The sequence below is a fragment of the Pelobates fuscus genome, chromosome 5 (assembly GCF_036172605.1).
Source record: "Pelobates fuscus isolate aPelFus1 chromosome 5, aPelFus1.pri, whole genome shotgun sequence".
Taxonomy (NCBI): domain Eukaryota; kingdom Metazoa; phylum Chordata; class Amphibia; order Anura; family Pelobatidae; genus Pelobates; species Pelobates fuscus.
Window position 1 is genome coordinate 4728289 of NC_086321.1, and position 24899 is coordinate 4753187.

Sequence of the window (24899 nt, forward strand, 5' to 3'; positions counted from 1 at the left end):
CTGTATTAATTCTGCAATTAACGTGGCTTTTGTCTTGTTACTTGCCACTCTGCCTCGAGCTTCCAGTAAATCCTTTAGTGTGGTTCTTTTAAGTAGCTGGTACTGCTGAGCCATTCATTCCCTTGCTTGGTTTGCAATGTCCATTCGGGATTCGAATCCCTCTGCTTGCCACCAGTTGTAAGGAAACCAAGTCTAGCCAAACCGCTTTCGGTAGTTTCCTCCCGAAAGGTCAGAGTCTAAGGTAGTGAGAGTTCGGTTCGGTAGTTACAGGAAACGAAATCCATACGAAATATAACAGCTTCACAAGATAATTCCCTTGGCAAAGCATACGAATTCCAAATAACAGTCAGAGTCCAGGATCAGGATACAAGTAGAACTAACTTTTATTCACATACATGGCTTTTTATGCAGGTCCCCATGCAAGGGGACATCCCACAGGGAGGAGTAACATTTATCCAATCCTGAACAGTAAAAATATAAAACACACCCAATACAAACAGGCAGTTCCCTCCCCTAGTCCTGGAGATAATCAGGTCTGATATAGTAACAACCTAATTATCTCCAGGCTGAAAATTCACTGTTTTCCCCAATTTCTGGAACACCCCTTTATACCTGGGGTATCCCCACAAATCCTATGTCCCCTGATAGCCCCGATCTGGGTGACCAACATATCCAAATTTCACCCAGATCGGTTCAGGGGTTCGCAAAAACTATGGAAGTCCTTTGTGACCGGTTCACTGTGGGTGGGCTGCCCAAAATAGTTCCAGAGATTCGTGGGGTTTTGCCGGTCACTTTAGAAAAAGGGAAAAAACGAATAAAAGTACCGAATGAATTCCCCTGGCTCCTAGCAGCGATTGTTCCCCTCATTCGTGTGCATATTTGTACCGAATAGCGCTCTTCTAGCTAATCGGTATCAATAGTTCCAGCGTTCGTATGATTGAGACCGGTGTTCGGGAAGTCGAGTGTCCGATTTTAGTTCCAGACACTCGACGACCAAGTCCCGCTGCCTTTGTTCGACGAAAAAAAGATGGCCGCGGTTTTCTCTGCCACGTGGCGTTCGGCAGTACGAACGCTGACCGCACACATAGAGGGTGAAAGTGATGCAGGCTTTGAAGTTAAGTGAGCCAGGGGTGGTCTTTGTTCGGCAGTCCCATCTGCCGAATGAAAATACACAGAAAAGCAAGAAATATGCAAAAAAAAACGAACAAATAGTCATTTCTTCACACTGCTCCCCTCTAAGTCCATAGGTCGGCATACCCGCCTAGACCCTGTCGGGTTGGCTTGGGGATGTCCGAGAAAAGTAGATGTTTAGGAGTCCAGTTCGGTCTGGCGTGACAGGCCATCCGCATTACCATTTTGTTTGCCGGGCCGGTACTGCATAGTAAAATTATAAGGTTGAAGAGCCAGGCTCCACCGTAATAGCCTGGGATTGTCTCCAGCTACCCGGTTAAGCCATACACAGAAGCCATACATGAAAATACACAGAAAAGCAAGAAATATGCAAAAAAATACCGAACAAATAGTCATTTCTTCACAGTAACCTCTTCCAGAAAATCCCTGATTTAAGTATCGGCTTCCAACAGTGAAAAAAAACCCTTGTATTTAGTTAGTCTAGCAGAAGTTAAATCAAAAGGATAGGGAGATAAGAGATAGAGGAAACAAATTTGTTAGAAAAAGTGCTGTCTAAACAGGGTCCAGTGTAGAGAAACGGACTCTGTCACCACACAGACATATATCATAAATCCCTTTAGTATATACACAGAGACCACAAAATAGAGGATCTCTCATTAGGGGATATCCTGCAGGCTGTAATCTCAGTCGATAGAAACCATGACCAAAATCATCAAGTCATAACTAGGTAATAGTTAGTATATGCACAAGTCGCCCAACGCGCGTTTCGGCGGTCTAACCGCCTTTCTCAAGGGCAGGCAAATGGCAATGCAGCTCCCTCCCTTCACTCCTTAAATACCATAGATCCCTCCTACCTGTCCACGGGAGGAGGGATTCGAATGCGTCCGCCAGATGGCTGTTCTCAGCCGGACAAGGAATATGTAATCACCGCCCACAAGTGAAGTGCGCATGACCGCATCAAATTGCGAGCGCATGCGCAAGCACTTAGAGTTTAAACTTAAATACAGATCATCATAAAAACAGGAAAAACTTCACTGTATAGAGAAATTATTCAAGTAGGCTAAGTGTAGAATTGTAGAATAAACCTTCCTGATCAGGTATCCATAGATAGGTATATATATATATATATATATATATATATATATATCATCCCTATTTAAATAGGATAGCTTATACACCTGATTACAAATTTAAAGAAACATAGCTTCCTATATATAAGAGAATAGACTTCACTCTATGATTGTATCAAAAATGAGGCTTACATATAAGATAGATTAGAAATAGAATTATTGTATTGTAAACAGGTATATACCCCCTATTACAGTGTAATAACCCATATGCATAAGCACCTTCATCCATGGATATATTGCTAGAGGGAAATATCCCTCATCCATTTAGATGTTAATGTGAAGGGCCAAAGTATATATTCACGTCTACACTGTCTATAGATGTCCATTAGTGGCATATCTAAGGAGGGGGAGGGAGGGGGGGGAGGGGAAAAAAGTAAATAAGATTGTTTCGTCTATCAGAAAAAATTATTATAGCAACCAAATCAATAGATTAAAAACAGAGTGGTCTATACATAAAATAAAGGCATGGCTCAAAAAAAGGGGGGTGTTAAAGGCAAGACCCTCGTATAAACAAAACAGAGCAAAATGAAGCAAAATAACCCAACGTAGGACACTCAAAAGTAGTACGGTCAAATAAATGGGGCAAAAGAAAAGCCCTCATTCAGACCCCGGGGTTGAAGTGTCTTTAATTTGTATATCCATTTCGACTCTCTCTGTCTCAAGACCCTATCAAAGTCTCCACGTCTTTGGTTCCTTTTTTACTAATTACCCCTAATTTGTGGTTACAAAACCTAAGGTTATTGGAGTCACCGTGATGGTGTTCTTTGAGATGTCTTGAGACAGGTGTTTCAAGGCGGTTCCTTGGAGACCTTATATGTTCCATAATTCTCTCTTTGAAGGCCCTAAATGTCTTGCCCATTGACTGTAATTAACTATTAACAGGCTGGATTTCCTTGGTATATACTTTTTGCAAATGTGTTCAGCTGTCTCATATAATTATACGATAGTTGCACTGCTCTGATACATTGTTATATACTTGTCTATACAAGGAATATGCCTGAATACTCTACCAGCTAGATCTGTAGTCTCTAGTCTTTATGTTTTAATCTTCACTATTTAGGGTGAAAGTGTGTGTTTTTTCGTGTGTGTGTGGGAGGTTTAAACTATTATTATTATTATTATTTGTTTCAATAAAGGTTGTCAGTTTTTAAGCTACTATTACTTGATATTCATCTGGGGGTAGCAGTGGTGAGGAGAAGTATCGAGGTTGCACGAGGAGCTCTCCTCATTACTATGTATAAAGTCTATAAAGTCTATAAAGTCTATAAGTTTATTAAATACATAGACTTTTAATTCTTTAAATATATTTGAATTAAATACATTGTCTTTATCCATTGTACTATACTTGGGTTTTATTATTTTTTGCTCCTGGTCACCATCTTGTTCCTTGGTGGGGACTATACCACCTATGCTATTGAAACTAGAGCAAGTTCTGCTCTAGCAAATGTGAGTACGATATTTTATTATTTATTTATATATTTTATCAGTACATACTGCACTATCTGGATTTTCTTATTTTTCTACATATCGCCTACCTGAGATTGTCAAGACATCTATATATCCTTAGACGGGGATTGTTCCGTCCAGGCATGTAAACAGCTGAGCTCTAAGTTAGCTCTGGGCAATGTGAGTGTGGATTATTCCCGTTATCTATCCACGCACCTAATATACTTGACATACTGCACTATTATCATTTTATGTTTTGTTTTCTTTGAGGTCAACTACATAAGAGACCATAACTACTACTTCTGTGTGCGTATATGTATATATATATCCACATTTGTATATATCTAGGGCGCGGTTTCCTCCCTTCTCTTTTTCCACACTTATTTATGACAAGGTTGGGGTTCCTTGTATTGGTTACTGCTGCCATATCAACATTAAGTATATAGTGAGCACCTAATTGACCTAAGTTCTCAGAATATAGAGCGAGGCCTGAGGGCAGAAGGAAGCGTCCGACAGCCCGACATGGGACATGCCCACAAGCGTGATACCACAGCAGCCCTGCTACCCCCCCTCTGGACCTGCGTGGGATATCCAGGTCCTCGCGGGGGACGAATACCCCTGCACCACAGCTTAACCAAGCGACCAAACGTAAGGCAACTCGGACCCGCCAACGCCAGATCAAGATGGCATGCCAGGCAAAACTCACAACACAGAGCACACTCATCAAACCTCCCAAACACACAAGGGAGTTCTATGATCAGCTCTGCGACAACCTATGGACAAAGATGAAAGTCCGGGGGAAGCTCTACAGGCTACAGGCAGTGAGAAAGATAATGGCATGGATCCGCCTGGTAACTCGGCGCCAACTAGATGGGAACCCCCCCGTACATCCAATATGGCCCCCAATCAGAACCAGAGGCGAAACGCAGCACAGCTGGAAAAAGAACCGCACTTCGCAGGAGCCAGAATTTACGCTCCCACACTGCAGAGCAAGACCAACAGGAGCGCCCGACCCGCTTGTCTCTCAGCAACCCCAACACTCCTCACCCAGCAAAGCACAAGAACCCACGGGACCAGCCGTGACGCCAGCGAGGAGGCAGCGGATCGGCTTGCCGGAGGAAGCAGCGGACAGGGTACCCTCTGCGGCCCACTGGCGGGGAAACCTCCACCCTCCACCGTCCATTAACATCCACCCGGCTCTTTCAGACTCACCACACAGATAAGAGACATACCCCTGCCAGTGGCATAGGTTGAAGGACTCACTACCCTCTCAGTGCACCTACTATAATGTGGCACACTAACTCAGAAATATGCTGTCTCTATATATGTCATGTTTTGCTCCCTATTGCATACGCAGTATATTCCACACTAATTAACTGTTAAACTCTTAGCAGGCACAGATACATTAACCAAGTGTCGTTACAAGCGTGTTAAAAATGCATTATTTCTAAGCTGGTTATATGAGCCTACTATTAGATAACTGATTAGTTGCTCTCCCCACTCATACTACAGCTAAGTTTATATGTACTAATTTTCATAAAAGGTACCACCTTGCATTTGCAGTTGCGGTTTAAATGTCCTTGCTACGTAAAGCATAACCGCGATAACGCAATATTACTCATAGTTAGCTAAGACCATAAGCTGTGAAATGTAATGTACGGCCTGTTTATCCACAGGTGTCTTATGATCAGCTTGGCTGTATGGGCATGTGACGAAGTGCCCTTCGCCACTTTGTCCTGGAGAGGCCTGCTTGCCTGCCTCCTCCCCTGTGACTATGGCCCCAGGACATATTGCACGTTAAAAACTATATCTGGGCTTAATGAATTTTCAGTATGCTGTCTGTGGCTCTTTAAATGGGCTGTACAGAGACTATGGACACATAAAATATGTTTAAATGCCTTGTGGGGATTCGGTAGTAAAACCGTTCGTATGATTCTATACGAATCCTTTGTGTGCCGAATAGGTGGCCGCCATTTCGGGACTTTACACGTGTTCGCGGCCATCTTACGCACGAACAGCGGTGTTTGCCTGTGAACGCATGGAACTAAAATCGGATACGCAAACAGGCAAACACCGCTGAGACCTCCATGCACCCAGAACTTCGTACGGAAACTACCGAACGACCGGCCATTCGGTAGTTATACTTAACTTGATATGGGGATTCTAGCGATCACGGAGATGCAAATGGATGGCAAGAATTTCGTATCTTTTGTTCATGCGAACGGAGACCGACCGCAAGGCCAAAACTCATGGAACTATTTTCGGCTAGTAGGTCTGTGCGGTCGGTCAAAACTTTGGAACTCTGTATCTCCCGAACCATTCATCCGAATTGACTGATTTTTAGGTATGTTGGTCCCCTGAACAAGGGCTATCTGGGGAACATCATGTTCATGAAACAACATGTTTTTGGGGTACATCCAGACTTTGGGTAAAATAATGTACGTTTTAATTGTGTTATGTGTTTATCTGAGGGGAGGAGACGTGGGGGTGTTACCATGTAGGTGATTGGTTAATTTCATCCTCCCCCTGGGAGTGTCCTGTGTGTACCTTATCCTAATAAAAAGCAGGCTGGGTGTTCCAGTCCTCAGACTTCTTCTGACCCTCAATACGTAGCCTTGTCTCGTTATTGGAGGGAACTGCTATATCACACTGGGGATTGCTATGCGCTGCATATTCCCCTGAGCTCTTAATCACTTAGCTCTTTTAAGAGCTTGTTCCGGATACGCTCTCCTGGAGGAGAGGTCTTCCCCACATGGTCCTGGAGGACAGAAGCCGATCCAGGGTGGAAGGAAGACGCCGCGGCTCCAGTTAAGCTACGGCGGTTGTGGAGTCTGCGGTGGTTGTGGTGTCGTCTGCAGTGCTTGGAGTCCTCTGAGAGCGCTAGGAGCATCCATCAATGGAGGGTACTCGGTCGGAGTACACGGAGCTCCGTTACAGGGCAAATCAAGCTAACATGTTTTGCAATATCTAGTTCAAGGACCTGACACCAGTGGCATTAGCATGTCTTACCAGAGCGACTGACAATTCAGCATGTATTCCGGAAGCGACTGATATTTCAGCATGTAATACCGAAGCGACTGAAAATTCAGCATGTATTGCCGAAGTGACTGATAATTTAGCATGTATTACCGAGGCCCCTATCGGTGTGCGTGCAGAGTAAAGCTAAACTGAAACTGTTAACAATTATGTCTAGTATAGATAGAAGGTAATAGATAAGATAACAGTTAAGCTAAACTGTGCCTTCGTGGGCACCCCTATTGATATGCATGCAAAGTAAAGCTAAACTGAAACTGTTAGCTATAAGGTCTAATATAGAGATAAACGAATGGCAGCGCTGCACTGTGCCTTCAAGGGCACTTAATCTCTAAATGTCTATACCCAGGTAAAGGTACGAGCTGATTGAGTGATCTATTTCATAAAGCTGATATGATAGTCAGCGAGAAGCAGGGCCGGTGCAAGGATTTTTGCCGCCCTAGGCAAAAGTAAAGTTTGCCCCCCCCCTGTGACATCACAATGCCCCACCCATATGACCTGCCATGTTAACTAACACAGTGCTGCAGTGCCGCCGTGTTTACATTAAAAGGCCTGCAGGGACAGGCTATAGACACCAGAACCACTACATTAAGCTGCAGTGGTTCTGAGGACTATAGTGTTTCTTTAATGTGAGGTAAATTAGAGATTAGTGCCACAAATAATATACTAGATTGCCTACTTACAACCAGATGAGGATGATGATGGGCTGTAGCTGCAGTCTGGCACCACTGGTCTGGTGTAGAACAGGATCTATGGAGTCACAAAAATCAATGTTCTGGGAGAATTGGAAGCAGCTCCATTTTTTGGGGGCCCTTTACACAGCTCAAGGTCTGGGTCCCAGGGTCCACCAATGAGTTTGTTCATAGGGGGTGGAGTGCAGGGGATGTCCTGATTTGTATGTAAGGAATGCATTGTGTGAATTTGTGTTTGTAAGGGCTGCAAGGTGTGTATGTAAGGGATGAAGTGTGTGAGTCTGTAAGGGGTGCTTTGAGTGTGTGTAAGGGGTGCATTGAGTGTGTGTAAGGAATGGGTTGTATGTTTCTGTGTGTGTAAGGGATGCATTGTGTGTAAGGGGTGTAATGCATTGTGTGTTTTTCTGTGTGCAAGGGGTGCATTGGTTGTGATTCTTTCTCCCCCCCCCCCGACAGTTTCTTTCTCCACCCTCCGTCCCTGACAGTTTCTTTCTCCCCCCCTCCCTCCCTGTTTCTTTCTCCCCCCCCGTTTCTTTCTCTCCTCCCCCTCCCTGTTTCTTTCACTCCCCTCCCTGTTTATTTCTCTCCCCTCCCTGTTTCTTTCTTTACCCTCCCTGTTTCTTTCTCTGGTCCAGGCGCGCGACCCAGTTGAAGACTCAGCCCGGGCTGCAGATCCTGTACCGGGCCCGAGGAGGAGAGTTGGGGTGCATAGAGCCCAGGAAGGGTGCCCAGGGATGGAGACACAGGGAGGGAGACACAGGCAGGGTGCCCACAGGGCCGGCGCCACCTGTAAGGCGACCTAGGCAGCCTCCTAGGGCGCAACTTAGCAGGGGGCGCCGGATCTCTGCACCCGGTCATCAACGGTGCGTCTCCTCATGCTGCACCGCCTCAGCGCTTTAACAAGCCCCAGGCGGCGCAGCACTGCTGTGTGGGGGCGGCACTGCTGTGTGTGCTCACTTCCTTTCAGTCCGCCGGGGGCCGGGTACAGGAAACAAAGGTTCCTGTCCCGCTTTCCGCGCCACCAGGCCACGCTACATTGGCAGGAGGGTAAGGACCACTGGGGGAGGAGGAAGGCGGGACACTTTGGACCACTGGGGGGGGGGGGGGCAGGGCCGGTGCAAGGATTTTTGCCGCTCCCTCCATGGGCACCCTCCCTGGGCTCCCGCCCTGTGTCTCCCTCCCTGTGTCGCTCTCCCTGGACACCCTCCATGGGTCTCCCTCCCAGTGGCTCCCTCCATGGGCACCCAGGGCCGGTGCAATGATTTTTGCCACCTTAGGCAAAAAAAAATTGCGCCCCCCCCATATGTCCTGCCCACCATGTGACATCACAATGCCCCGCTCATATGCTCTGCCATATGGGCCAACGTCAGTCTGCACAAAGTGTCTTTTATCTGAAAAGACAGTGTGTTTACATTAAAAAGCCTACGGGCACAGGCTATAGACACTAGAACCACTATATTAAGCTGTAGTACTTCTGGTAACTATAGTATCAATTTAATGTGAAGTAAATTAGAGATTAGTGCCACTAATAATATATTGGATTGCCTACTTACCACCAGATGAGGACAATAGGCTGATGATGGGCTCAGTCTGGCTCCACAGGTCTGGTGTAGAAAAGGAAGCAGCGCCATTTTTTGGGGCCCCTTACACAGCTCAAGGTCTGGGCCCCCGGTGGGGAGGAGGAGGGGGGGGACCTAAGCTAAGGACCACAAGGGGGGTGGAGGGGACTAAGGACCACAAGGGGGGTGGAGGGGACACTAAGGATCACTGGGGGAGGAGGGGGGGCTAAGGATCACTGGGGGAGGAGGGGGGTCTAAGGACCACTGGGGGAGGAGGGAGGGGGGACACTAAGGACCACTGGGGGAGGAGGAGGGGGGACACTAAGGACCACTGGGGGAGGAGGGACACTAAGGACCACTGGGGGAGGAGGGGGGAACTAAGGACCACTGGGGGAGAAGGAGGGGGGACTAAGGACCACTGGGGGAGGAGGGGGGACTAAGGACCCCTGGGGGAGGAGGGGGAGGGGACACTAAGGATCACTGGGGATGAGGGGGGACTAAGGACCACTGGGGGAGAAGGAGGGGGGACTAAGGACCACTGGGGAAGAGGGGGGACTAAGGACCACTAAGGGGGGAGGGGACTAAGGACCACTAAGGGGGGAGGGGACTAAGGACCACTGGGGGAGGAGGGGGAGGGGACACTAAGGATCACTGGGGGAGGAGTGGGGCAGTAAGGACCACTGGGGAAGAGGGGGGAGTAAGGACCACTGAGGGAGGAGGGGGGAAGGTCCACTAGGGGTTTGCCAGAGGGGAAGGACCACCAAAGGGGGGAGGGAGGACCACTGAGGGAGGGAGGACCACTAAGAGGGGGAGGGGGGAGTCAGAACCACTAAACGGGGGAGGGGGGAGTGAGATGACCACCAAGGGGGGACTGCAGAGGGACAGGGGGCCAAGGGAGAACACTGAGGGACAGGAGGGAAGGGGAAATCACTAATTGACAGGAGGGGAGAGCACTATGACATTTTAAAAAAAAAAAATAAAGAGCTGCTCCCCTCTCAGTCCCTATCCTACCCCACAAACCCTCTCTTTTACACACATACACAATTCAACCCCACACACACACACACACAGAAACATACAACGCATCCTTACACACAGACACACCCGAAACACACAATGCATCCCTTACGCTCACACAAACACTCATTATCTTACACACAGAAACAAAATGCATCTCTTACACACTCAATGTACCCCTTATAGACACACACTGCATTCAATTATATACACAGAAACACACCCTGCATCCCTTACACACACACACACCCAGAAACATACAATGCATTCCTTACATGCAAACACAAACTGCATCCGCTATACACACACAACATCCCTTACACAAATTGGTATCCCTATACACTACATTCTATAAGAACACACACATTACATCCTCTACAATAACACATAAAACATCCCCTACACACATACACTCCACTACCTGTGAGAGAACTCATGGGTGGGCCATGTAGGTGGATTTATGTGTGGGCATTGTAGGCATACTCACGGTCAAGCCCTGGGAGCCCAGACCTTGAGCTGTGTAAGAGGCCGCAAAAAATTGTGCTGCTTCCTGTTCTACACCAGACCTGTGGAGCCAGACTGAGCCCATCATCAGCCTATTGTCCTCATCTGGTGGTAAGTAGGCAATCCAATATATTATTAGTGGCACTAATCTCTTATTTACCTCACATTAAATGGATACTATAGTTAGCAGAAGCACTACAGCTTAATGTAGTGGTTCTGGTGTCTATAGCCTGTGCCTGTAGGCTTTTTAATGTAAACACACTGTCTTTTCAGATAAAAGACACTTTGTGCAGACTGACGTTGGCCCCTATGGCAGAGCATATGAGCGGGGCATTGTGATGTCACATGGTGGGCAGGACATATGGGGGGGGGGGCAATTTTTTTTTTTGCCTAGGGCGGCAAAAATCCTTGCACCGGCCCTGGGTGCCCATGGAGGGAGCCACTGGGAGGGAGACCCATGGAGGGTGTCCAGGGAGAGAGACACAGGGAGGGAGACACAGGGTGGGAGCCCAGGGAGGGTGCCCATGGAGGGAGCCCTGGTTGCCCATGGAGGAAGACACAGGGGGAGCCAGACCGCTGGGGAGGGGAACCTCACCGCCAGGCTGCTGGGGAAGGAGGAGGCCACCATCTGCAGCAGCAGCACCATTACCAGCCCTGAGGGCACACAGGATGGCTGTAACAACCAGGATCAAGCATCCAGGGCCCCAGGCAGAAAATACAACAAGCCCAGCAACAGGAGACGCAGAGAAACTTGTTGCTGACCCGGCTCCTAAGTGGCACTGAGGTCAGTCTGATCTGTCACCACCCACTTCCTCACATCTCACACTCCCACATGTAGCATATAGCCACTCATGCATTATCCATCCCACACTCATACATGTAGCATATAGCCAATCATGCAGCATCCATCCCACACTCATACATGTAGCATATAGCCAATCATGCACCATCCATCCCACACTCATACATGTAGCATATAGCCAATCATGCACCATCCATCCCACACTCATACATGTAGCATATAGCCAATCATGCACCATCCACCCACACTCATACATGTAGCATATAGCCAATCATGCACCATCCATCCCACACTCATACATGTAGCATATAGCCAATCATGCACCATCCATCCCACACTCATACATGTAGCATATAGCCAATCATGCACCATCCATCCCACAGTCATACATGTAGCATATAGCCAATCATGCACCATCCATCCCACACTCATACATGTAGCATATAGCCAATCATGCACCATCCATCCCACAGTCATACATGTAGCATATAGCCAATCATGCACCATCCATCCCACACTCATACATGTAGCATATAGCCAATCATGCACCATCCATCCCACACTCATACATGTAGCATATAGCCAATCATGCACCATCCATCCCACACTCATACATGTAGCATATAGCCAATCATGCACCATCCATCCCACACTCATACATGTAGCATATAGCCAATCATGCACCATCCATCCCACACTCATACATGTAGCATATAGCCAATCATGCACCATCCACCCACACTCATACATGTAGCATATAGCCAATCATGCACCATCCATCCCACACTCATACATGTAGCATATAGCCAATCATGCACCATCCATCCCACACTCATACATGTAGCATATAGCCAATCATGCACCATCCATCCCACACTCATACATGTAGCATATAGCCAATCATGCACCATCCATCCCACACTCATACATGTAGCATATAGCCAATCATGCACCATCCATCCCACACTCATACATGTAGCATATAGCCAATCATGCACCATCCATCCCACACTCATACATGTAGCATATAGCCAATCATGCACCATCCACCCACACTCATACATGTAGCATATAGCCAATCATGCACCATCCATCCCACACTCATACATGTAGCATATAGCCAATCATGCACCATCCATCCCACACTCATACATGTAGCATATAGCCAATCATGCACCATCCATCCCACACTCATACATGTAGCATATAGCCAATCATGCACCATCCATCCCACACTCATACATGTAGCATATAGCCAATCATGCACCATCCATCCCACAGTCATACATGTAGCATATAGCCAATCATGCACCATCCATCCCACACTCATACATGTAGCATATAGCCAATCATGCACCATCCATCCCACAGTCATACATGTAGCATATAGCCAATCATGCACCATCCATCCCACAGTCATACATGTAGCATATAGCCAATCATGCACCATCCATCCCACAGTCATACGTGCGCCCCTGCCCGCTAAGCTGCACAATCTCCCTGGGGCCTTCACACCTTTCATACATCACCTATACAATACTCACACATTCATATAGTGCCCACTAAACACTCATATAACACACAGCGTATAACGATATAACGATATTAGACACACCGTCTCCAATTACTAAAACAACTGGATTGTTACAGCAACATCAGAGCATTTGGCAACAACTGGACTTTATAGAAGTACCAAACTCATGAGGCTAATTGTATTTGTAATGAGTTATTCTATGTTTGTGACCTCTGAAAATATCATATCAATGTGGGTGAATGAGAGTATATACAACTCCATTAACAAGGGACGCGGTCCGTCTGCTGCTTCTTACTTTTTTTTTTGGGGGGGGGTTTTAATTTTTTTATTTTTTTATTATATAATATTTATTATAACTAGAAAAGCTACAATTTCTGGGGAAATTGTGTGAAGTGTTCTTGCCTCCACCAGTAGTCTACAACTGGAGTGGGCGGAGTAACTGTTATCATTTATATAGCACATTTAATTGCAACGTTGTTGCCCAAAGTGCTTCACAGTTACATTAAAACATACAGTTATAAAAACATTAGCAGGTGCAAAAGGCCCTGTCTATGACATCACTTGCTGCTGCAGCCTGGCACAGGTCGGAGTATTTTGGCGGTTGCCATCTTCAAACAGTCGTATTTTAAAAACTATAAATGCTACAGTGAAGAGCTTTATATTGTGAGAATCACAAGACCCAGACCTACATTTTGATGTATAGTATGTCTCTGAGATATTAACAATGAAGGCACAGTCGCAGTTTAGAAATTTCCCTTCAAATGTGAACTTTGCAGAGTGGAGTTTCAATGAATGTCAATGGACGGCATGAGTTACAAACAAATGGTCATATTGTGAAAACTATCAGGACTATGGCTTAGAACAACGATATTCCGTGAACCTTTCGGCGAAACGTTCCACAAAGTAATAGCACACCAATCGGGAACAATCCGCACGTTTCGGTATATTACTGTCTATGTAGTGTAAAAACTGTGGGAGGAGTTAGGGTGGTAAATTTGGCTATAATAAGAATAATAATATATATGTGAGATAACATTAAGTGGTCTTGCTATGCAAGAACACTTAATTATAATATAATATTTATATAATAAAAAAAACAAAAAACAAGGGACGTGGTCATTACCCTGACTATCTTTATTACAGCGACAGACTCAGCAATGAACAGACATATCTAACAGACATTGCCAGAGTCTACAACCACTGCAATGCACATTATGAGTTTAATAAATGTTCACTAAATTCATTTTTGATAAAAAAAAATTGAACTAATTTATTTATAGAGCAAAAGGGTTTAAAGACATTCCGTGTCTGGCATTGGATACATTCTCTATATTCCTCGATGTGTATAGAATTTGTAATACTTTGTTTTTCTGTCCATCTGTGTCTCCATTCCAGTTGTAGCCAAGAAATTCCTTAAGCTTTTCAGCAGAGCACAGCCAATGGCCGGCTTGAGGGACATCCTACTAACCTGGCACACTGGGATGACATCCTTATTTTTCCTCAGTGGCCTGGCTGGCTGGGCTCAGAGGACAGGCCTCTGATAGCAGCACCCGACTTGATGGCACTGGGAAGTGATATGATTATTGTTAAATGGATTGTGATATGAATAAACATTGTAATCTGTATCAATATGCATCTGTGTTGTTCAATAAAACAGTTCTTCATCCGGTCTCAGCTGATATTCGGGGAAACTACTAATCAGGCTATACTCGCTCTGGACATTCGAGGGGGAGGGAGGGAGAATAGCATTGGTGCTCCGTCTGAGTACGGTAGCTCTGTTACAATAACTCTAGCAGGGCACACTTTTTTACTCTGTGTTCATACAACATGGAAGGATTTCATGTCAAAACACTTGGAAGTTAGTTTTATTGTATTTCAATGAAATATTCTTTACCTTTTTTTTTTTTTCCTTTTCAGTAATTAGTTTTTATTGAAATTATTTAAAGTAAGAGTTGCAGTCAATACGTAATGGGAGCTATCCAAGTGATGGTTACATAACACATGCAGTGAGTCTGATCTGAAAATGTCCAGCCAGAGATGGGGGTCACTAATACAAAGTAAAAGTCTCTGATCAGTGATGGAAGGAGAGTAAGGAACCTGTGATATAAAACTATTGTAAGACTCAAATCCCAGCTGGGAGGAATGGGGGGAGGGGGCAGCACCATTAGAGTCTGTTTAACAATATATATTGTGATTTTGGACTAGTTAGTACTTAGCTCTCCATGAATGTGAGCGTAATGTCAATCCACACGTGTATCTGTGTGTACCTGTGTCTCAGTATCAGTAGAAAGACACGTTTCACTGATTTTTGGAAGAACATATCCCACATGCATTAAAACAGTAACTCACCTATTACCCAACAATTTTCATGGAGAGTCAATAACTGAGGGGGATAGGAGACAGCTTAGCCCACGGACGGTGCCAGTCAATCCTTCATCTTCTCGGCAAGCCACATGGATTTCCATCTATTACACGATCACCAAGAGGACAGTAGGCCACATAACCAATAGCTCTATAGCCCGGTCTATGACCTGACCATGTGTTTGATCTTTATATGACAATGTGTTGACCACACAAATTGATACATACAGGTGTAATGGACCCTCTGGCACCCCGACTGGGTACCTCCGTTGATGGATGCTCCTAGTGCTTCCTGAGGGCTCCAAGCACTCCACTTGACACCATACGCACTGCAGACCACACGAACCACCACAGCTTGGTTGGGGTCTCGCCGTCTCCTACCCACCCTGGACCTAAGACAAGGCTCCAGGCTCCAGTGGATGAACCTCTCTTCCTTCAGAGAGCGAAGCAGGAACAAGCTCTTAAAATAGCTTAGTGATTATAGCCAGGGGAGTATACAGCATATAGCAATCCCCAGTGTAGATGCAGCCTTTTCCCCCACACATGACATGAGGCTCTATGTTGAGGGTACAACAGGAACTCAGCAGTCTGAGGGCTTATTGTGTCTTTTATACAGGTTTTCCCACAAGGTTACCACCCACCTTGTGGACCTTGTGGAACACAGGATACAAAGTTGCAAAACCAATCAGGACAGACTTGTACAGTTAGACACTCCCAGCTAATGTACACAAACCCTCCCCTCTGCCTGTGATACAATTAACAAACACAATGGGCTAACTTAATTACTCACAGGCAGAAAACACACATTTTTCCCAAAAGACAGAAAACACCCCAAAACACCACACATCCCCATAAATACATCCCTGGATAGCCATGATCTGGGTGAACAATATATCCAAAAATCACCCAGATCAGAGCAGGGGTTCACGAATTCCATGGAAGTTGCATTTAACCGACCGCAAGCATGGTTTTCATGCCCAAAATATTTCCACAGATTTAGGCTGTGCGGCCGGTCTATCTTCTCCTCTATCCTGTAGATAATTGGCTTAAATGGCTGTGGTAACTTAATTATCTCCAGGTACAGGACATATCAGTCAATATCATTCAAATTACAATGTTTAACCTACATGTCCAACATATCCCCAGATAGCTTGGATCTGAGTGCTCAATATATCCGAGAAGCGCTCAGATCTCACAAATACAGTTGAATCGCCATGTGGTTAAACAATAGCAAGGGCTGATGAGAGATTGAGGAGGGACAAAGCAGCCAGTTTCATCTGGTCTGGCAATGTCCCTGGGACAACCCCATGCTGGAGAACAATAGGACAGGAAAAAGGGGGAGGGGAAGAGGCACATTTTCCCATGGTTTGAAAGGGGCAGAAAAAGTGTTTTAAAATCCAATAAGCCCAAATAGACTTTTTAAATGGCAATACACCCCAGGGGCCATAGTCACAGGGCAAGAGGCTGGGAAGCAGGCCTCTCCAAAACCCAGTGGCAAGGTTATTTTTGCCACAACAGGGTTATTTACTAAACTGAGAATTCAAAGTGAATTTCAAACTCAAGGTAAAAATAGCAACACTGCTTCCAATTCAGACACTTTGGCCTTAAAGCTGACATTTACTTTGAATTCACACCTTATTGAATCATCGTGATAATCATAGTAATTCTCAGACCCGCACCTCTCTCTATGAAATGTGTAACTTTACAGTTTAAATAGTGATTACAGGGAATGATAACCGCTTTCACACTGATGATATCACTGTATTTTATTATTATTATTATTATTATTATTATTATATTACTGACTTTCTTTCCTGCTAATCACATTTCTGATATTTTAGGTCATACACAGCTGGAGGAGCCCGGTGTCATGTATGCCGCCATTAAAAAGCCCAAGAAAAATGAAGGTATTATCAGCACTGGGATTTTCTGCCTTTGCTGTATAGAGGTTTTATGAGTCAGAGACTCTGGGAAGAAAACGTCCTAAAAGCGGACCCTGGTAACCCGACTGGTTACCTCTTCATATTCATTCCTTCAGCCACTCTAGAACCACTCAAAGTATCAAGAGACCCATTCCCCAGTAACTAGATGAGACACAGTTCTGGGAGTACAACACGATTTTATTATGCCATACACTACTTTTATGCATAATACCTTGCAAGGGGTCTACCACACAGACACACAGAGGTTTCTATCCCAGGATCCTTTGTACCTGGGAGCCCGGGCGCGGGAAAAAGTCTATTTGTCTCCCAGGTACAGGAAGCCTGCCCCACATACAAGGGGTCTCCCTCTCCAAATGACAGGGATCCTTATGCCAGGATCCCCTGTGCCTGGGAGGCCAGGAGCGGGAAAAGTTTATTTGTCTCCCAGGCACAGAAAGCCCTCCAAACTAGACACTGCCCCAAAAGCGTCCCCCACCCCCCACACTATGAACTCCCACACCATACATTTCCTGACTGGTCTCCGTTTGTGAGGCTCCTGTGCGAACCCCAGGCAAGGGAAGCGTCTCCTTTTGGGATACGAATGCTCCCCCTGGTTGGCGTTCGTCTATACGAAATGGCAGCCATCCAGGGGAGCACTCATTAAACTTCCTTTGTGGTTTTGCACTTATGTTATGGGTGTCAATGTTTTTAATAATTACATAGTTACATAGTTACATAGCTGAAAAGAGTCTTGTGTCCATCAAGTTCAGCCTTCCTCACATATGCTTTTGCTGTTGATCCAAAAGAAGGCAAAAAACCCAGTCTGAAGCGCCTCCAATTTTGCAACAAACTAGGAAAAAATTCCTTCTTGACCCCAAAATAGCAGTCAGATGTCTCCTTAGATCAAGCAGCTATACCCCCACTAATTAGAAATTAAATCCCTGTATGTTATGTTTTAGCAAGTATTTATCCAATTGTAGTTTAAACATCTGTATAGACTCTGACAAAACCACCTCTTCTGGCAAAGAATTTCATATCTTTAACGGACCGTTTTGCACAAGAGGATAAAAACCTTTTAGGCGATATCCCCCTTTCCGGATAGACCAGCAGCTACTGTAAGCACCAATCTCCCGAACTGCAAACTACACGAACCTGGAAACAGCCGAACAGGAAAAACCATCCGAAAGGTTTACACTCCTGGCAGTCAGCATACAATCCAATTCCCCCAATAACGAGACGACACTTTGTTTTGAGGGTCAAGCTGAATCTGACTGTACTGGCACATAGAGTCTCTTTTATTCCCAATCCACAAACATAATACAGCCCACAGGGTTTTACAGAACAACCAATCAATCCGTACAATACACACAGACACTCCCACACAAAATCCTCCCCTCTGCCTGTAATATGATTACTGAACACAATGGGTAATCTCATTATCACAGGCAGAGGAATACAGTTTTATAAAACACATCACATGGACCCCAAAACATGCAATAACCCCATATAAAGTATATCATCAGAACCGGGGGATCTGGGTGAACCACATATCCAAAATTCACTGAGATTCGTTCAGTAGTTTGGAAGATACAGTTTAATGCAGATTCCGCAGAACATATACAGATTATATAAAAAATAATTACTGTATAATGTGTCACCTGTTGTATAGTTTAAAACTACTGCACGATGTCTTTGTGCACCAAATACCGGCGAGATGGCACCGTGTAGAAAAGTCACAGCAGTGTCTGTGAGTTAAAATGGCCGCCATCCATTGTTCTCACCATGTGCTTCATCCATTGTTCTCACCATGTGCCTCTGATACATGAAATGGTGGCAACCCAATAACTCCACAGTATGTCCGCAGATGGTTCTTAAAGGGCCAGTAGCAGCATAATACAATACAACATGCCCAACTATTGCATTCCAAAAGTACAAGTTTACCAGGGGCCATAGTCAGCAGGTAGGAGGCAGGCAACCAGGCTTCTCCAGTGGACAGTGGCGAGGTTGGTTTCGCCACAATATCCTTATTGCTCTTACTGTAAAAAACCTTTTCTTTGCCTTAGATGAAATCTCCTTTCTTCAAGCCTAAATGTGTGACCTTGTGTCCTATGTATAGCCCTGTTTATGAATAGATTTCCAGATAATGGTTTGTACTGGCCCCGAATATATTTGTATAATGTTATCATATCCCCTCTCAGGCACCGTTTTTCCAAACTAAAGAGATTTACATTTTTTAACCTTTCTTCATAACTAAAATGCTCCATTCCTTTTATCAATTTTGTAGCTCGTCTCTGCACTTTTTCTAGTGCCATGATATCTTTCTTTAGAACAGGTGCCCAAAATTGCACAGCATATTCAAGGTGTGGTCTTACCAGCAATTTATAAAGAGGCAAAATTATATTTTCATCTCGAGAATTTATGCCCCTATTTATACATGACAAAACCTTACTGGCTTTAGCAACGGCAGATTGACATTGCCTATTGCTGCCTAATTTGTTGTCTATAACAATTCCCAAATCCCCTGAGGGACACCACTTACCACTTTTGTCCAGCTTGAAAATTTACTATTTATGACAACTCGTTGTACTATATCCTTAAGCCAATGTTCTACCCAAGAACAAGAATATTCATCTAGACCAATTTCTTTTAGTTTGAAGACTAACCTATTGTGAGGAACCGTATCAAATGCCTTGGCAATATCCAAGTAGATGGTGCATATGTTTGGAGCCTGCTTGTGGGATTGCGTGTGTGTAGAGTGTGGTGTGGTATTGTGTAAATAGGTCAATTTAATTTGTGTTTGTGGTGTAATACGTGTGGCTAGGTGCTGTAGAGAGTGTGTGTATAGGGGGCATAGTTTTATAGGGGATGTAGCGAGTGTGTGCATACGGGTTGTAGTGTGTGTGTATAGGTGACGTAGTGTGTGTAGGGATTGTAGAGAGGGTGTGTTTAGAGAATGTTGTATGTGTTTGCTGACAAGGAATGTAGTGTGTGTAGGTGGTGCAGTGTGTGTGTGTAGGAGATCTACTGTGTATAGGACCCAGAGTGTGTATAGGAGATTGTGTGTGTGTGTGTGTGTGTGTGTGTAGAGGATTACGAGTGCATATAGGGTAAGGGATCTGGAGCGTAATGTGTGTAGTGGTGCAGTGTGAGGGGTGCTGTAGTGTGTGTGTGTGTGTGTGTCTATATAATATATATATATTTGGACGTATTGTATGTCTGAGGGGCGCAGTGTGTGTATGTATGTAAGAGGGCTGCTGTGTGTGAGGGTGTTTTTATGTGCCGTCACATTCTAGGTTTCTAATTTTCTTTGTCTGTTAACTCACTGAGGGTTATTTTATTTATATATATATAACTATATATATATATATATATATATATATATATATATATATATATATATATATATATGTATATATATATATATATATATGTATATATATATATATATATATTTATATGTATGTGTGGGAGTGTGCTGTATATGTGTGAGCAAGGGTGTTGTGTGTGTGTCTGAGGGTGCTGTGTGTGTGTCTGAGGGTGATGTGTGTGTCTGAGGGTGCTGTGTGTCTTTGGGTGCTGTGTGTGTCTGAGGGTGCTGTGTGTGTCTGAGGGTGCTGTGTGTGTTTGGGTGCTGTGTGTGTTTGGATGCTGTGTGTGTCTGGGGGTGCTGTGTGTGTCTGGGGGTGCTGTGTGTGTCTGGGTGCTGTGTGTGTCTGGGGGTGCTGTGTGTGTCTGGGGGTGCTGTGTGTGTCTGGGTGCTGTGTGTGTCTGGGTGCAGTGTGTGTCTGGGTGCTGTGTGTGTTTGGGTGCTGTGTGTGTTTGGGGGTGCTGTGTGTGTTTGGGGATGCTGTGTGTGTTTGGTGGTGCTGTGTGTGTCTGGGTGATGTGTGTGTCTGGGTGCTGTGTGTGTCTGGGGGTGCTGTGTGTGTTTGGGGGTGCTGTGTGTGTTTGGGGATGCTGTGTGTGTTTGGGGGTGCTGTGTGTCTGGGGATGCTGTGTGTGTGTGGGTGCTGTGTGTGTCTGGGGGTGCTGTGTGTGTCTGGGGGTGCTGTGTGTGTTTGGGGGTGCTGTGTGTTTGGGGGTGCTGTGTGTGTTTGGGGGTGCTGTGTGTGTCAGGGTGCTGTGTGTGTCTGGGGGTGCTGTGTGTGTCTGAGGGTGCTGTGTGTGTCTGGGGGTGCTGTGTGTGTGAGTGTGAATGTATATTTTATTTAAATTAAATAAAAATAATAATAAAATATTAATAATAATAATAAAAAAGTTATATCCCCCCTCCTCCCTTCTTGCCTTTAGCCTGGAAGGAGGGGGGGATCCGTTCTGCCTGGGAGGAGGGGGGGTCCATTCTGCCTGGGGGGTGTGGGGGTTCCGTGCTGCCATCCTTCCCTGGTCGTCCAGTGGTGAGAGTGAACTTTAGCCTGTAAGCTAGAGTTCACTCTCGCGAGATCTGAGCGAGAGGACCCGGCAGAGCTGCTGGATAGAGCTCCGCCGCTCCTCTCTCCTGCCTCCCTCCCTCTCACACCTTCTCCTGCCGGCGGCCGCCTGTAACTGCCTCTGGGCCGGTGAGGGAGATCTTTGATCTCCCCACCGGCCCATGGAGGCACTATGCAGGGCCGGTGCTCGGGTAGCGCTGGCCCTGCAGGGGCTGGCAGGGGAGATCCTGTGATCTCCCCTGCCGGCCTCGGCCCCACGGCTATCGCGGCCCTACCGATGGCCAGTCCGGGCCTGATCGATTCTACCGGTGTGTGAGACACCATAGTGCTTGTAGCAGTCACGGCTAAATACCGCTGCGGACCATTTGTGGGTTTGGTTAATGCGAACAGCCGCCAGGGAGCTACAGTTCAGTTCCATTTGAATGAAGGGAAAGTGACAATCCAGGGGCACTGAGGGAAAGCTGCTAATGGCAGCTGGGCAGGGTAACAGGGTCTCCGACCTGGAACATAGTCGAAGCTTTCACACTCTTCCAGAGGTTCATGGCAAGCATTCATGGGAAGGAGCGTATCTCACATATCTTTCCCCTCCCAGGGAGACTAACCAGACCCCAGACCTCCAATCGGTCTGGGTCTGTGTTAATCTGGTGATTTTTTCCAAAAGGTTCAGTTATCCAAATGGCCTTCTGCCACAAGCTTAGGTTTCTACATCTAGGGTCCTTCTGGGAAGGGAGAATGCTATAATCCACTCCTGATGCACAATCTTGTCACTGGGGAGGGAGGACGCAATTCTCCTCTCTCGGGAAAACACCAGGGTCACTGGGAAGGGAGGAAGAGACGATCCACTACCTGCTGTATGTACTGCCGCTGGGGAGTGAGACTGGTTGTCTCGCCTCTGTGGAACATACTTTGCCACTGGGGAGTGAGACTGACCATCTCTCCTCCCTGGAACTCACACTGCTGCTGGGGATGGAGGATGATACTCTCCTCTCCCTGGGTTGCCAAGTTCATGAGCTCTATCACTTCAGAGAATGAAGGCGTTATCTGGTGAAACAGGCGTACGTAGTCCTGTTCAAGCTTACACTCCAGGTCAGCCAAAAAAGACAGATCCGGCTGCATTTCTGCTATGGCCCAAGCTGTCTTGCTGCTCATATTGGATGCACCAGAAGTGAGAACCATTTGGGTCTCCTAATGCCATACCATCCTCAAAAACCACACACAAAAGACCAGGGCCATGGTAGTCCTCTCCCTCTACGCATTTATGCTCGACCACCCACAGGTAGAGGTAGGATGCATGCCACAGCAAGCCTTGGTATGATTCATCTAACCACACTTCATTCATGACAAGCTTCTCTAATTCTATTACCCATCCTCTAATGGCTATTCTCCCAGGAATGGAATCCGCAGCTCTAGTTGTTCCCATCGTCGCTGGTCGGTGGTCGGGAGGCATTCGCTCTGCAAGGGTTGAATTTTGTCGAGGTCCTCCTTCCAGAGATCAGTTCAGACAGCCACCCTCCATTACGTTTCTTTCTCTGCCGGGATAGGGTCATCCGTACCACACATAACTTCCTGTAACTGCCGCTGGAGCTTTCTGTTGAAGTTGAATACTACAACTATGTGCCTTCCATATCCCCACTTCCCATAGGTGGGTATCCCAGAAGCTGCACTGGTTTCCTCGCAGCTAGGAAGCCATTCCACCACTTGCAACCAATTGTCAAGTACCGCTGAGGACCATTTGTGGGTTTGGTTCACACGAACGGCTGACGAACCAGGGGCACAGAGTGAAAGCTGCTAATGGTGGCTAAGCAGGGTAACTCCCAAACAGGGTCTCTGACTTGGACTATAGTCAGTGGGCAGGAGGCTAGCTTCCACACTCCTCCAGGAGTTTGTGGCAATCATTCGTGGAAAGGAGCCTTTTTCACAGTGTGGAAATCAACTCTTTCTGCAAAATAGCAGAGGGCGGCTCAATAAGCTTCTCTCTTCTGTGAACTGAAAGGGAACACATTAACAAAGCCTCTCCATGCCAAGCATTAACAGAGCCCCTCAAGGTTAAGCATTAACAGAGCCCCTCAATGCCAAGCATTAACAGAGCCCCTCAAAGTTAAGCATTAACAGAGACCCTCAATTCCAAGCGTTAACAGAGCCCCTCAATGCCAAGCGTTAACAGAGCCCCTCAATGCCAAGCATCAACAAAGCCCCTCAATGCCAAGCATTAACAGAGCCGCTCAATTCCAAGCGGTAACTGAGCCCCTCAATGCCAAGCATTAACAGAGCCCCTCAATGCCAAGCGTTAACAGAGCCCCTCAATGCCAAGCATTAACAGAGCCCCTCAAAGTTAAGCATTAACAGAGCCCCTCAATGCCAAGCGTTAACAGAACCCCTCAAAGTTAAGCATTAACAGAGCCGCTCAAAGTTAAGCATTAACAGAGCCCCTCAATGCCAAGCATTAACAGAGCCCCTCAAAGTTAAGCATTAACAGAGCCCCTCAATGCCAAGCGTTAACAGAGCCCCTCAATGCCAAGCATCAACAAAGCCCCTCAATGCCAAGCATTAACAGAGCCCCTCAATGCCAAGCATTAACAGAGCCCCTCAATGCCAAGCGTTAACAGAGCCCCTCAATGCCAAGCATTAACAAAGCCCCTCAATGCCAAGCATTAACAGAGCCCCTCAAAGTTAAGCATTAACAGAGCCCCTCAATGCCAAGCATTAACAGAGCCCCTCAATGCCAAGCATTAACAGAGCCCCTCAAAGTTAAGCATTAACAGAGCCCCTCAATGCCAAGCGTTAACAGAGCCCCTCAATGCCAAGCGTTAACAGAGCCCCTCAATGCCAAGCATCAACAAAGCCCCTCAATGCCAAGCATTAACAGAGCCCCTCAATGCCAAGCATTAACAGAGCCCCTCAATGCCAAGCATTAACAGAGCCGCTCAATGCCAAGCATTAACAGAGCCCCTCAATGCCAAGCATTAACAGAGCCCCTCAATGCCAAGCGTTAACAGAACCCCTCAATGCCAAGCATTAACAAAGCCCCTCAATGCCAAGCTTTAAAAGAGCCCCTCAAAGTTAAGCATTAACAGAGCCCCTCAATGCCAAGCAACAACAAAGCCCCTCAATGCCAAGCATTAACAGAGCCGCTCAATGCCAAGCATTAACAGAGCCCCTCAATGCCAGGCATTAACAGAGCCCCTCAAAGTTAAGCATTAACAGAGCCCCTCAATGCCAAGCAACAACAAAGCCCCTCAATGCCAAGCATTAACAGAGCCCCTCAATGCCAAGCGTTAACAGAGCCCCTCAATGCCAAGCATTAACAGAGCCCCTCAATGCCAAGCATTAACAGAGCCCCT

At 46.1% G+C, this 24899-nt stretch overlaps 1 protein-coding gene across 1 annotated transcript in view; it reads left to right on the forward strand.

The window, feature by feature from the left end:
• The first annotated feature begins 4482 nt into the window (after nt 1–4482).
• Nucleotides 4483–24899, forward strand: part of LOC134610520 (uncharacterized) — a 60058-nt gene continuing 39641 nt past the window's right edge. The window contains exons 1-2 of the mRNA XM_063453487.1: nt 4483–4840; nt 17051–17116. Coding sequence (XP_063309557.1) covers nt 4483–4840; nt 17051–17116 — 424 coding nt within the window. The remainder of the gene's footprint in view (nt 4841–17050; nt 17117–24899) is intronic.